The 14720-nt window shown below is 36.9% G+C and overlaps 1 protein-coding gene across 1 annotated transcript in view; it reads right to left on the reverse strand.

The window, feature by feature from the left end:
- Positions 1-14720, reverse strand: part of LOC150082411 (glutamate [NMDA] receptor subunit 1-like) — a 514944-nt gene that overhangs the window by 28798 nt on the left and 471426 nt on the right. Inside the window, exon 17 of the mRNA XM_090380513.1 lies at positions 7919-8023. Within this exon, the coding sequence (XP_090236639.1) occupies positions 7919-8023 (105 nt within the window). The remainder of the gene's footprint in view (positions 1-7918; positions 8024-14720) is intronic.

The raw sequence follows: 14720 nt of genomic DNA on the forward strand, positions 1-14720 counted from the left end.
AACTGTGTGAATCTACAATTAGGTAGTGGAAAATCTGCAGTTAGATAGTGTTAATATTAATATTAGCCAAACAGTGGAAAGGAAGCCACAGGCTTCTGATGCATCAGCCAAAAAAAAAATGACGTTCTCTGAGTAATGTAGACAGGACAACTCATGGAGTTTTGTTCATGGAGAATTGGAGTTTTAATGATATATAGGAAGTTTTCTAGCAGGGATAAAGAAGTGATTATCCCATTATATAGGGCAGCACTTCTCAAAGTGGTGTCCATAGATCTCTGGGGCTCCCCGAGATCCTTTCAGGGGGTCCGTCTGGGAGGTCAAAACTATTTTCATACTAATATTAACATGTTATACTAAGACTGGGGTCCTCTATAACTTTTAAGAGGGTAAAGGGATCCTCACACCAAAAAGTTTGACAACCACTGTTATAGGGCAATGGATAGGCTGCATTTTGAGTACTGCATGCAAATCTGGAGGTCTCATTTTAGGACAGATGTAGATTTGCTAAAATGGGTGCAGAGAAAGCCAATGCAATTAGCATTAGCATTACCATTAGTAAACGGATATGATGCAAAAAATCAAGCTTATGCAGCACCAGCCAAAAAAAAAAAAAACCCTTCTCATTTCACCCATCCACTTGCTCCAAATGTTTGTCTAGTTCTGCCTTGAACGTATTTAAGCTATCAACTTCTACGACAGATGGAAGTTTGTTCCAGCAATCAGCCACCAGCTGGCTAAAGGCAAACTCCTGTGCATCTATCCTACAACTGTCTTTCTTCAATTTGAATTTATGCCCTCTCTGGCAATTATTCTGAGAAAGAGGAGGAATCCCATCAGCATTGAGCATGCTCAAACCATTCAAGTCCTTATACACCTCAATCAGTTCACCTCAGGTGAACTGATTGAGGTGTATAAGGTGCCTAGTCTCCAGACACTGCTATTAACAAAACTTAAGCCTTTCTTTGTTAGAGCAACCCTTGTTCCATTCACTAATTGTGTTGCCCTTCTCTCTACTCATTCCAACAGCTCTATATCCTTCTTAAAATGAGGCCTCCAGACCTGTATACAGTACTCAAAGAGTGGCCTGATCATTGCCTTATACAAGGGGATAATTACCTCTTTATCCCTGCTAGAAAAATTCCTATAGATCATCGACAAGACACAATGAGCTACTCTTGCCGACCATCTGCACTGCTCAGAAAACTTCATATCTGACTTCACAATTACCCCCAAGGTCCTTTTCATTCTCTACCACCATCAGTGTAGTACCACACAGTTGATATGTTACTCTGAGGTTACTACTTCCCATATGCAGTACTTTCCATTTGTCAATGTTAAACTTCAGTTGCCACCTCTCAGCCCATCTGCTCAACTTTTCTAGATCCTGTTGTAGTAGCATAGTGTCATTAACAACCCTGCCAACCTTCGTATCATCTGCAAACTTAGACATTAAGTATGATAAACCATCATCAATAAATATAGAAAACAACAATGGACCCAACACTGAACCCTGAGGGACGCCACTAATAACATTAGTCTACGAAGAGCAGTGCCCATTGATTACTACTCTCTGTCTTCTCCCACTCCACCATCCTTTTATCCATAGCAGCAATGTACCTCCAATGCTACACTGCTCCAATTTGTGCAGCAGTCTTCCATGTGCAACAGTATCAAAAGCCTTTCTAAGATCCAAATATATGATATCAAAATTATTCTTTGCATCCAGTTCCTTTGTGACCACATCATAATATCCAATCAATTTGGTCAGACAAGACTTCCTTAACGAATCCATGCTGTGTCCGACTTATAACTGAAGTCTTGTCTAGATGATCCTGCAATGCTTATTTAACCAGTGCCTTCATTAATTTCCCTGGAACAAAATTTAAACTAACAGGTCTGTAATTACTTGTGTCTCCCTTTGATCCTCCTTTGTGTGGGGTTATATTTGCACATCTCCAGTCCATGGGTACCTCCTCAGAGTCCAAGGAAGCTTGGAATTGGTGAAGGGAAAGAAAATCTGCCCTTACCAAGACAGGCTTCACTTCTGCACATTGCAGTGTCTGAATACTAGGTATCTGCTAGGCAGCTAGGTGATCTGATTGATGAAGTTCAATGCTGATGGCATTCTTCCTCTTGCTCATACTACACCCATGAGGGGGACATAAATTTAAATTGAGGAAGGATAGTTGTAGGATGGATGTGTGGAGCTTTCGCCTTCAGCCAGTGGATGGTTGATTGTTGGAACAAATTTCCAGTTGTTGTGGAAGTGTGGATTTTGAATAAATTTAAGGAAGAACTAGACAAATTATTGGAAGGATGGAGAGGGGATGTGGGAAGTTTTTTTTCGGCTGATGCTATATAAGCTTGTTTTCTTGCATCATATGCCACTATTACAACTAATATTAATAGTGTAAATATTTTTTAATGAATTTTTCTATTTATTAAATTATAATGCACATAGCTATAGTTGTTATTTTTTATAAATATTTTAAAAAATTGGTCTTTGTCATATTCTCAATGACAAAGACTAATTTTTAGTCTTTGTCATTGAGACTTTCCCTACTTTCCCAGGCTCATTCTTATATAACAATCATCTCAACTTTCTCATTTCCATAGTATGCATTTTTTGCATACTACAGAAATGAGAATTTCTGTATGTATGAATGATGCTTTAACATTGGCCTACCTTTACTCTTATACATAATTGCCAGTCTCACCATTATTTTATACACTTTTCCTTTCAGTTTTAGTAGCATTTCTTGTAATTCATATAATGCTCCAGTTATTTCCCTCCACTTCACCTGCCCACTGTTATTCTGGTTCAAATATCTTTCTCTATTTTTCCTTCACTCTCTATCACTGATGATATGTATCTAAATTCCTTTATTGTTTTGATTTTTTGTTGAATTAATTTAATTCATTTTATTTCACTTGTTCTCACCTGATTCTCCTCTATCCTGCTCTACTCTAATCCCCCACCAAAACATTCCAAGCTCTCTCTCTCTCTCTCTCTCTCTCTCTCTCTCTCTCTCTCTCTCTCTCTCTCTCTCTCTCTCTCTCTCTCTCACACACACACACACATATATACACACAACCTTCTCTAATGAAAATTTTTCAGTGCACTGAAAAATTGGCAAATCCTCTTGGTTTTATGGCTTCTTTACCTCTGCAGACAGCCACAATCATAGCTGACCTTAAATGGAATTTATTACTGCTGACCCATCCATTAGGTTTCCTAAAAAAATGCTGTATAGTATTTTATTAGGAAAGCAAGATCAGAATTTATATATATTTTTTTGTATTAATTTGTCTAAATGTATGTTGTTTCCATAAGCAGTCCATGCCTGGCTATATCGCTAATGGGAGGTGAAGTTAGGAAAGTACTTAGGATAACAGTAGACACTCCTGCCCTTGTATTCTTCAACTCTCTGAGCCACTAATAGCTCAGAGAGTTGAAGAATTTTAGGGGAAGGACAGTGAAAAGAATATGATTGAAGAAAATACAGTTGATGCTCAGGTAATCTGGGGGTGCAAGTTCCCATCCATATTAGTAACGGCCCCGGATTGGGTAGGTTATTGTAATTTGGAAGGAAATGTCTTTGTATCTCTGTATATCCGAAATGTTATGTTAATGTCTACACTAATGCTTAAATAAATCCTACAGCTATTTAGGGGAAGGACATTTTAATTTTAATTTAAATTAAATTTAAATTTTAATTTTAAGTTTAATTTTAATACTAACTATTAAAATTAAACATATGAACCTAACTATTAAAATTAAACATATGAACCTAACTATTAAAAATTAGAAGGCAGATATATGTGAAACAGTATCTCTTCAGGATGCTACACCATTTCACTATTTCAGTGAATTGTACTGAAAAAGTAAAATGGTGTGCCATCCTGAAGAGATGCCGTTTCACATATATCTGCCAGTTACCTTCTAATTTTTAATTTTGAGTTTTTAATGTTAGTTTGTTCATATGTTTAATTTTAATAGTTAATAGTTTTAGGGTTTATTTAAGCATTAGTGTAGACATTAACATAACATTTTGGATATACAGAGATACAAAGACTTCTCCTTCCAAATTGCAATAACCTACTCAATTCAGGGCTGTTACTAATACAGACGGGAACTTGTGCTCCCAGATTACCTGAGCACCAATGTATTTTCTTCAATCACATTCTTTTCACTGTCCTTCCCCTAAAGTTCTTCAATTCTCTGATCTATTAGTGCAATACAAGGGCAGGAGTGTCTACTGCTATCCTAAGTACTTTCCTAACTTAGGATAGCAGTAGACACTATATATATATATATATAAATAAAAATCTTTCGAATATATTAATACTGCATATATATGAAATACTACATACATATAATATATATACAGTATATATATTAGATAGTATGAATCAGAGCTGTAATACTCAATAGATTCTACATTGATATTAATATTTGTAAAATATTAAGTGTTCTACGTACTATATAAAGGTAAACTCCTCTTATTATTTTACAAACAGTATATATATATATATATATATATATATATACATATATATTTATAATTATTGATAAAAAATAAAGAAAGTTAAAACGACAATAACTGTAACTAATATGTAAATAATATTTATGGGTCAATGCAGTTGCAAGCAATCATGCAATACACCCATAATGTCTATAATATTAAGGATAATATAAAGAACCATTGGAATAAGTAAATCAATCCAATAATAATACCATCAGGGATCTAAGAAAACGCAAAAAAAAAAAAAAATATATATATATATTATCGCTTTTTACCGACAATTTAGATGACTTCAACTGGGGCCAACCACCCAGAATGAAGGCAAAAAACGACAAGAAGTTCTCTGTTTCTGTGATGATCAATATATGCTAAGTAATTTAAATCTAACCAAATATAAACCAGTATAGGCCAGATGTAAATCGAATATAAATAAATCGAAAGAAGATAATAAAAGTTAAAAAAATTTTTAGAAATATTAGAATCAAAGGTAAGAAATATAAGTAAAATATCTTCATATAGAAATATTCCATAATAATAATATAGACGTAAACATATATAATAAAAGAGATACATTTAATTTTAACATAGTCAGCCTTACAAACTGGAAATCTAATATATCAAAATCAGTGCATGCTAATATAATTTTATCGCAATGTCTAAGGATTGCTCATATCTGCAATAGTAATAAAAATTGTTCAGTGGGCTTAACAGCGTTGTACGGCAGGTTGATCAATAATAATTTCCCTATCGCTTACCTGAAATATCATTTCAGGAAAGCGATAAACATAATTAATTTCAAAAATTTATTTTCTGAACCTATTGTTTTAATATAATTTTCAATATAATCGTTATATTTAGTGCCATGTATATATGTAAATAGGATACACTTTGCATTCTTGGTATCTTACGGCGTAGAAAACTTGTACCCACTGGCTTGCAAATTACAGTGTATCATTTTTTTTTTTTTTTTTTTTTTTAATATATATAGTTAAATTCATTTAAATTTACTTAAGTTCACGCTGAGATAACATGCAAATTCAGCTCAGGGTCCTACTATAGGAACGGGTTTGCGATCCTGGGAATACCCGAGCCACAACTTATATCTTGTAATGTCTTTAAACTGTCCTACACTCTTTACTTTTATTTCTCCAAAATTATTAGGGCAATCCGAGGACGTAGGAGAAACTATTTCTTATCTATACCACTATTTTTCGCCTTTATGGAGTTGAGGTTCTATTATTCCTACTCCTTTAGTTTTTCTTCTTACTATCTGCATGTTTCTCTATGCGTTAATTTAATTATTTATTTTTACCGTATCCATCACATAGGGGACACCACATATTATTTTGACGACTATTACATTATGTCCCAGATACGGTCAATATGTAGTATGTATTATATATTTAATCTTATTGTAATCATTAAATTACGTTCTCTGTCGGGTCAACGATGATTAATATATGCTTACATTTATATTTTACTTATATTTCTTACCTTTGATTCTAATATTTCTAAATTTTTTTTAACTTTTATTATCTTCTTTCGATTTATTTATATTCGATTTACATCTGGCCTATACTGGTTTATATTTGGTTAGATTTAAATTACTTAGCATATATTGATCATCACAGAAATAGAGAACTTCTTGTCGTTTTTTGCCTTCATTCTGGGTGGTTGGCCCCAGTTGAAGTCATCTAGATTGTCGGTAAAAAGCGATAATATATATATATATATATATAATTTTTTTTTTTTTTTTTTTGCGTTTTCTTAGATCCCTGATGGTATTATTATTGGACTGATTTACTTATTCCAATGGTTCTTTATATTATCCTTAATACAAAGGGTACTAGGAAAGTTTTGCAATACAGCTTTGTTTATTTAATTTTTTCAAAGTAATTTCCTCTACATTCAATACACCTCTCCATCCTCCGAAACCAATCTTTAAACCAGTTCTGCCAAGTTTCACTAGGGAGTAAAGCACACTCGTTGTCCCAAGCCCGTAGCAGGTCCTCATCACTGGAAAACCGCCTCCCTTTTAGCTTCATTTTCACATGCGGGAACAGTGCAAAGTCGCAGGGAGCAAGGTCTGGACTGTAGGGAGGGTGCTCGAGAAGTTTCAGTCCTGTCGTGGTCAAATATTCGGTGCAGGATTTGGCGCGGTGAGCTGGAGCATTTTCGTGATGGAGGTACCAGGTGTCCATTCTTGACTTTGGCCGCAGGTTCTTCATAGATCCAATGACTTTAGGCAGGCATTGTTCAGTATACCACTTAGCTGTGACTGTCTTCTGCGTGTCCAAAACGACACGTTCCACAATTCCACTCGATTTGAAAAATACAGCTATCATTTTCTTCTTTACAGATCGAGATTTTCTGACAATTACGGGTGTGTCGTCATCATCAAAGACCCAAACTTTGTTTTGAGCCTTGGTCGGCAGATCGTAATAGTACAGCCAAGTCTCGTCACCTGTCACGATGTTGTTCACATACCGAGATTGTCCCTTATCAAACTTTTTTAACATCTCCCGGCACCAAGTCACACGTCGTGTCATCTGCTCTTTAGTCAGTTGATGCGGCACCCAGAGAGAACAAAGTTTCTTCACGTGCAAATGATCCTGCAGAATCGAACGAATTGCTGGTGCATTTAGGCCCAAAGTATCCTCTATCTGTTGGTAGGTCACTCGCCTGTTTTCGTCAAGCATTTTCCTCACAGCAGTAACGTTTTCCTCCATAACTGACGTTTGTGGCCTTCCCGGCCTCTCAGAATCCTCCAGAGTGAAATTTCCCCTTTAGAATTCTCTATACCACCTGAATATCGTTGTACGATGTGGACAATCATCATCTAGTGCAAGAGCCATTTCTTCTAAGCACTTGTCTATGGTTAAACCACGCACGAAATTATACCGCAAAACTGTCCTTATCTCATTTCGTGACCACGATGCCATCGCAAGCACTTTACACTCTCACTACTAATGAATAACTGAGCCCATCGACTTGGCGCGGCGGCTACTATGCACGTATGAACATGTCTCAACATGCAGCAACAAGCAGCTTCCTGTGATTCATTGTTGCGTCATATTGCAAAACTTTCCTAGTACCCTTTGTATTATATACATATATATATATATACACACCTTTTTAAATAGAAATTTAGGCTAGTGGGTTAAAATTAAGAAAAAAAAAAAAAAAAAAGAAGCTTAACTTCTATGTTCAAACTTCCTTTACCAATCAGCTATTTTCATTTTTCAAAAATTACATTTCACTTAAAACAGTACTCCAGAAAAATTAGTTTTGCAAAACAGAAGGTTCCTCTTTAGAGGGGAATACGCTAATTAAGAATTACATTATTTATTCTATATTTAAAACTTAATTTTGTGTCTTTCTTTGTTACATACCTGCCATATTCTTTAATCCAAGAGTAGCTGGAAATTTCTCATTTTTCTCACATTTGTCACTACCTTGCAGGATCCATTTGTTATCCAATTCTTCCATGTAACCACCTAGTAAATAAGAATCAAATTTTTAAAGTAAAGGTCACAATAATGAACAAAATTAAAATAAAATGATATGCCAGATAAAACATATTTTGCAAAGTACTCTGTATTATCGCAATCCTTTACAATTACCAGATACATCAATAATATATGGTTTATCTGGTAATGTGGTTAAATTACCTAGTCCAATGTATGAGTATCAAAGCCAATTAGGTTTATGGTGTAACAAACTGTGGCAGATGAAATGAGTGACTGTTTACCTCTACAATGTCATCTGTGCATCTCAAGTCATTCCCACACAGCCATATGCTAGAGCTATCCTGAGCATCCTGAATGATACCCATGAAAGAGAACATAGGGAACAGTGTCCAAATTTGCAGATAATATAAAGTTTATGACGATCATTAATGATGCAAGTCAGACTGGGCTTCTTCAGAATGATTTGAACAGATTTCATAGATCGTTGGAAAAGTTCAATTACATTTACATTTAGGAAATAATAACTAGAATTATTTATATGCTAGATGGGTAGAGATGAAGGGTGTAAATGAGGAGAGAGAATTACATTTTTTATATAATCATACATGAAGGTTAGTAGGCAGTGTAGGGAGATGGCCAAGAAGGTACATAATCTTATCAATAATTTATCATATTTTTGTGTCTATATAGGAAGAAGTTACAGTTTCATTATGCAAGTCTAAGGAAAGATGCTGAGCTTCATGAAAGGATACAAAACAGGATGACTCATTTGGTTAGAATGATGCAGTAACCTTTATGAAAAAAATAATTTTAACATCATATTCTTAGATTTCAGAAAATAATACTGTTACACATAACAGGAATGCCAGAAGTTTATTAAACTCAACAGGAAGCTAAATGATTTTGTGATAATGCAGAGAAAAGTGGAAAATAGATTTTTGAAATTAAACATAAAAAAAGGCACCTGGGATGGAGGGGAAATATCCAATGATATTCAGAGATGCAACAAAGACTGTAAGCAAACCCTTAGCCATAATTATGAGAGCATTTTTGGATTACTTCTGGGATTACTGCTACCCATATGCAAGGTACTGCATATGGGTAGTAGTAGGGCTTACAATACCGGGATCTCGAATACTGGGATCCCAGTCATTTTTTTCTGGTATTGATACAAAAAATACCGGTTTTTTGGTACTAATTCAAAAAAATAATTGTTTATAATTTAATCACATAAAGGTTTATAAAATCACCTTTATGTGATTATGATGTTATTTCTACTAGCAAATTTTCGATAAATCATTGATAGGACACTATGCAACATTGCAACCTGTCCACAATTCTCGAACAACTTCATGTCTGACCGTATCATAACTCCCAAGTCCCATTCCTCCACTACTGACTTTAGTTCAACTCCACCAAGCGTATAAGTTATTTTGGTGTTGCTGTTCCCCAGGTGTAAGACCTTGCATTTTGCTGAATTAAAGCACAGCACTTTTCCGACCATTCCTGAAGTTTATCTAGGTCTTGATTGGATTAGCAGCAGTGATTATTCGTGCATTAACAATTTACAGGTAAAGGAACTACTAGGTGACAGTGATCACAGTTTACTGATGTGAGATTTACTTAAAGATGTAACTACCATCAAGGGTAAATGGAACTGCTTTTGTTTTCATAAAGTAAAGGTGACTACAGTGGTCTCATAAAATTTTTAAATTCTATACAGTGCAATCAAATGATAATGTTACCAACAGCATATTCTAAATGGAAAGCATTCAAGGAAGTAATCTTGGAAGCTACGAGGCATTTTGTTCCAACTAAGAAATACTGTTCTAGGTTTAGGCCCAAATGGATGTCAGATGAACTAATGAGACTTGTGGCAGAGAAATAAAATGCATGGGATGCATATAAATTATCAGGCGGCACACAAGCCTATGGCAGATATAAGCTAGTCTATAATCAAGCCACAAAGGAGGTTAGGCAGATTATGAGAAATCTTTGGCAAAGTATACAAAGGAAAACAGCAAGGAGTTTTTTACTTATGTAAACTCTAGAAGGAAGGGGATGAATCAGATTGGATCACTTAACATAGATGTTTTGACTATTGATGTTCCTGCTCAAGTAGCTAATAAAGTGAATGCGTATTTTGCATCTACATTCACACATGAGGAGATATTCAAGTAGGGGAATGCCAGAAGTTTAGAAAAATCTAACAGTCAGATAAGTGATTTTGTAATAACTGAAAGCAAAGTAGAGGAGAAATTTTTGAAGTTAAACATAAAAAAAAGCACCTGGAGCAGATGGAATCTATCCAGTTATACTGAAGGAGGCAGCAAGGGAAGGAAGGAAGGAAACCCTTAGCCGTAATTATGGGAGTATCATTAGAGTCAGGGGAGGTCCCAATGGACTGGAGAAGTGCAAATGTATCCCCAATTCCTAATTGGGATGGAAAAGGTGACACAAATAATTATAGGGTAGCTGGTTTAACTGCTATTCTGGGGAAAATAATGGAGTCACTGTTTAAAGAGTTGCTACAGAATCACCTAGACAAGACTACAGTAATAGTTCACACACAGCATGGAGTTGTTATGGAGAAGTCTTGTCTAACCAATTTGATAGGATACTAAGATGTGGTCACCAAGGAATTGGATGCAAAAAATAATTTTGATATCATATACTTGAATTTCAGGAAAGCTTTTGATAGTGTTGCACATGGAAGACTGCTGTACAAATTAGAGCGGTATGGCATTAAAGACAAGTTGCTGCAATGGATAAAGGCATGGCTGAGTGGAAGATAGCAGATGGTAGTAATAAATGGACACTGCTCTATGTGGAATAATGTTATTAGTGAAGTTCCCCAGGATTTCGTGTTGGGCCCATTGTAGGTTTGTGTATTTATCAATGATATCGATGAATATATATCAGGCTTAAGGTCCAAGTTTGCAGATGATACAAAGGTTGGTAGAGTTGTTCATGACAGTAAAGACAGTATGCTTCTGCAACAGGATCTAGAAAAGTTAGGAATATGGGCAGAGAAGTGGCAACTGAAGTTTAACATTGACAAATACAAAGTAATGTATATGGGTAGCAGTAACCCAAAAGAAACATGACAACTGTGTGGTACTACACTCAGGAAGGTGGAGAATGAAAAGTGCAGTCAGATATGAAGTTCTGTGAGCAGTGCAGATGGGCTGCCAGAGCAGGTCATGGAGTTTTATCAATGGTATACAGGAATTTCGTTGGCAGAGATAAGGAGATGATTATCTCTTTGTATAAGGCAATGGTCAGACCACACCTTGAGTACTGCATACAGGTTAAAACTGCTAGCTCATTAGGGGTAAGGCGCATTATAGCCAAAGCAGCTTATGCGCCATCAAACCCCCATATCAACAACAATCATTAGGGGTAAAGGGAAGGGTTATTGCTTCCGTAAAGGCAACTATGATGGACTGAGACAGTATTTAAATTCTATACAGTGGGACCAACTGATGAGGTTACCAACAGCAAATTCAAAATGGGAAGCATTCAAAGAACTTATCTTGGAAGCTACTAGGCTTTACATACCAACTAAGAAATATTGTTCAAGGTTTAGGCCAAAATGGATGTCAGATGAACTAATGAGGCATATGGCAGAGAAGAAAAATGCGTGGGATACTTACAAATTAACACATGACACAGAAGCCTATGATAGATACAAGTTGATATGCAACCAAGTTACAAAGGCAGATTACGAGAAATCCTTGGCAAGGGATGCAAAGAAAAACAGCAAAGAGTTCTTTACTTATGTAAACTCTAGAAGGAAGGGGATGAATCAGATTGGTCCACTTGATATTGATGGGTCAACTGTTGATGATCCTGCTCAGGTAGCTAACAAACTAAATGAATATTTTGCATCGACATTCACACATGAGGAGTTATTCAGCAAGGGGAATGCCAGAGGTGTATTCAACTCTAGCAGTAAGCTACAGAATCTTGAAATAACTGGGAGTAAAGTGGAGGAGAAACTGTTGAAGATAAACACAAGAAAGGCACCCGGGGTGGATGGGATCAATCCAGTTATATTAAAGGAGGCAGCAAAGGAAGTAAGCAAACCCTTAGCCATAATTATGAGAGCTTCCTTGGCCTCAGGGGAGGTACCCATAGACTGGAAATGTGCAAATGTGACCCCAATTCACAAAGGAGGATCAAAGGCTGACACAAGTAATTAGCATTAGCATTAGTAGAGGCATTTGATGCAAGAAAGCAAGCTTATGCAGCATCAGCCAAAAAAAAAAAACCCACTTCCACTTCACCCCTCTGTTCGTTCAAAATACCTGTCCAGCTGAGCCTTAAACTTATTTAGGCTATCAACCTCCGCCACAAGGGATGGAAGTCTGTTCCACCAACCAACCACCTGCTGGCTAAAGGCATATTTCCGCACGTCTATCCTACATCTGCCTTTCCTCAATTTGAATTTATGCTCTCTCAGGTGATTTTTCTGAGCTAGAGGAAGAATCCCATCAGCATTGAGCATGCTTAAACCATTCAAGGCTTTCTACACCTCTATCAGATCACCTCGCTGGTGCCTAGTCTCCAGACACTGTAATTTGCAAAACTTAAGCCTTTCTTTGTAAGAGCACCCCTTTGTTCCATTCACTAATCTTGTTGCCCTTCTCTGTACTCGTTCCAGCAGCTCTACATCCTTCTTGAAATGAGGCCTCCAGACCTGTATACAGTACTCTAGGTGTGGCCTGAGCATCGCCTTATACAATGGAATAATCACCTCCTTATCCCTGCTGGAAAAATTCCTGTATATCATTGACAATACTCCATGAGCTACTCTTGCAGCCCGTCTGCACTGCTCAGAGAACTTCATATCTGCCTGCACAACCACCCCCAAGTCCCTTTCATTCTCCACCACTGTCAGTGTTGTACCCCAGAATTGATACGTTGCTCCGGGGTTGCTGTTTCCCATGTGTAGTACTTTACATTTGTCAATGTTAAACTTCATTTGCCACCTCTCAGCCCATCTGCTCAACCTTTCCAGATCCTGTTGCAACAGCATAGTGTCAGTAGTGTCCTTGACAACCCTGCCAACCTTTGTATCGTCTGCAAACTTGGACATTAAGCCCGATATACCATCATCAATATCATTTATAAATACAGAAAACAATAATGGACCCAACACTGAGGGACTCCACTAATAACATCAGTCCACGATGAGCAGTGTCCATTGATTACCACTCTCTGTCTTCTCCCCCTCAACAACCCCTTTATCCATAGCAGCAATTTGCCTCCAATGTCACACTGCTCCAATTTGTGTAGTAGTCTTCCATGTGCAACAGTATCAAAAGCCTTTCTAAGATCGAAGTATATAATATCAAAGTTATTCCCTGCATCCAGTTCTTTTGTGACTGCATCATAGTATCCAATCAAGTTGTTCAGGCAAGACTTCCCCTTAACAAAACCATGCTGTGTCTGAGCTATAACTGAAGTCTTGTCTAAATGATCCTGCAGTGCTTCTTTAACCAGTGCCTCCATTAATTTTCCTGGAACAGAAGTTAAGCTCACAGGTCTATAATTACTTGTGTCAGCCTTTGATCCTCCTTTGTGAATTGGGGTCACATTTGCACATTTCCAGTCTATGGGTACCTCCCCTGAGTCCAAGGAAGCTCTCATATTTATGGCTAAGGGTTTGCTTACTTCCTTTGCTGCCTCCTTTAATATAACTGGAGAGATCCCATCCACCCCGGGTGCCTTTCTTGTGTTTATCTTCAACAGTTTCTCCTCCACTTTACTCCCAGTTATTTCAAGATTCTATAGCTTACTGCTAGAGTTGAATACACCTCTGGCATTCCCCTCGCTGAATAACTCCTCATGTGTGAATGTCGATGCAAAATATTCATTTAGTTTGTTAGCTACCTGAGCAGGATCATCAACACTTGACCCATCAATATCAAGTGGACCAATCTGATTCATCCCCTTCCTTCTAGAGTTTACATAAGTAAAGAACTCTTTGCTGTTTTTCTTTGCATCCCTTGCCAAGGATTTCTCGTAATCTGCCTTCGCCTGCCTAACCTCCTTTGTAACTTGGTTGCATATCAACTTGTATCTATCATAGGCTTCTGTATCATGTGTTAATTTGTATGTATCCCATGCATTTTTCTTCTCTGCCATATGCCTCATTAGTTCATCTGACATCCATTTTGGCCTAAACCTTGAACAATATTTCTTAGTTGGTATGTAAAGCCTAGTAGCTTCCAAGATAAGTTCTTTGAATGCTTCCCATTTTGAATTTGCTGTTGGTAACATCATCAGTTGGTCCCACTGTATAGAATTTAAATACTGTCTCAGTCCATCGTAGTCGCCTTTACGGAAGCAATAACCCTTCCCTTTACCCCTAATGTTATTAGTGGAGTCCCTCAGGGCTCAGTGTTGGGTCCATTATTGTTTTCTGTATTTATAAATGATATTGATGATGGTATATCAAGCTTAATGTCCAAGTTTGCAGATGATACAAAGGTTGGCAGGGTTGTCAAGGACACTACTGACACTATGCTGCTGCAACAGGATCTGGAAAGGTTGAGCAGGTGGGCTGAGAGGTGGCAAATGAAGTTTAACATTGACAAATGTAAAGTACTACACATGGGAAACAGCAACCCCAGAGCAACGTATCAACTCTGTGGTACTACACTGACAGTGGTAGAGAATGAAAGGGACTTGGGGGTGGTTGTGCAGGCAGATATGA

This window comes from Mastigoproctus giganteus, chromosome 8 (genome assembly GCF_048544385.1).
Source record: "Mastigoproctus giganteus isolate SK-2022 chromosome 8, ASM4854438v1, whole genome shotgun sequence".
NCBI classification, from domain to species: Eukaryota; Metazoa; Arthropoda; class Arachnida; order Uropygi; family Thelyphonidae; genus Mastigoproctus; species Mastigoproctus giganteus.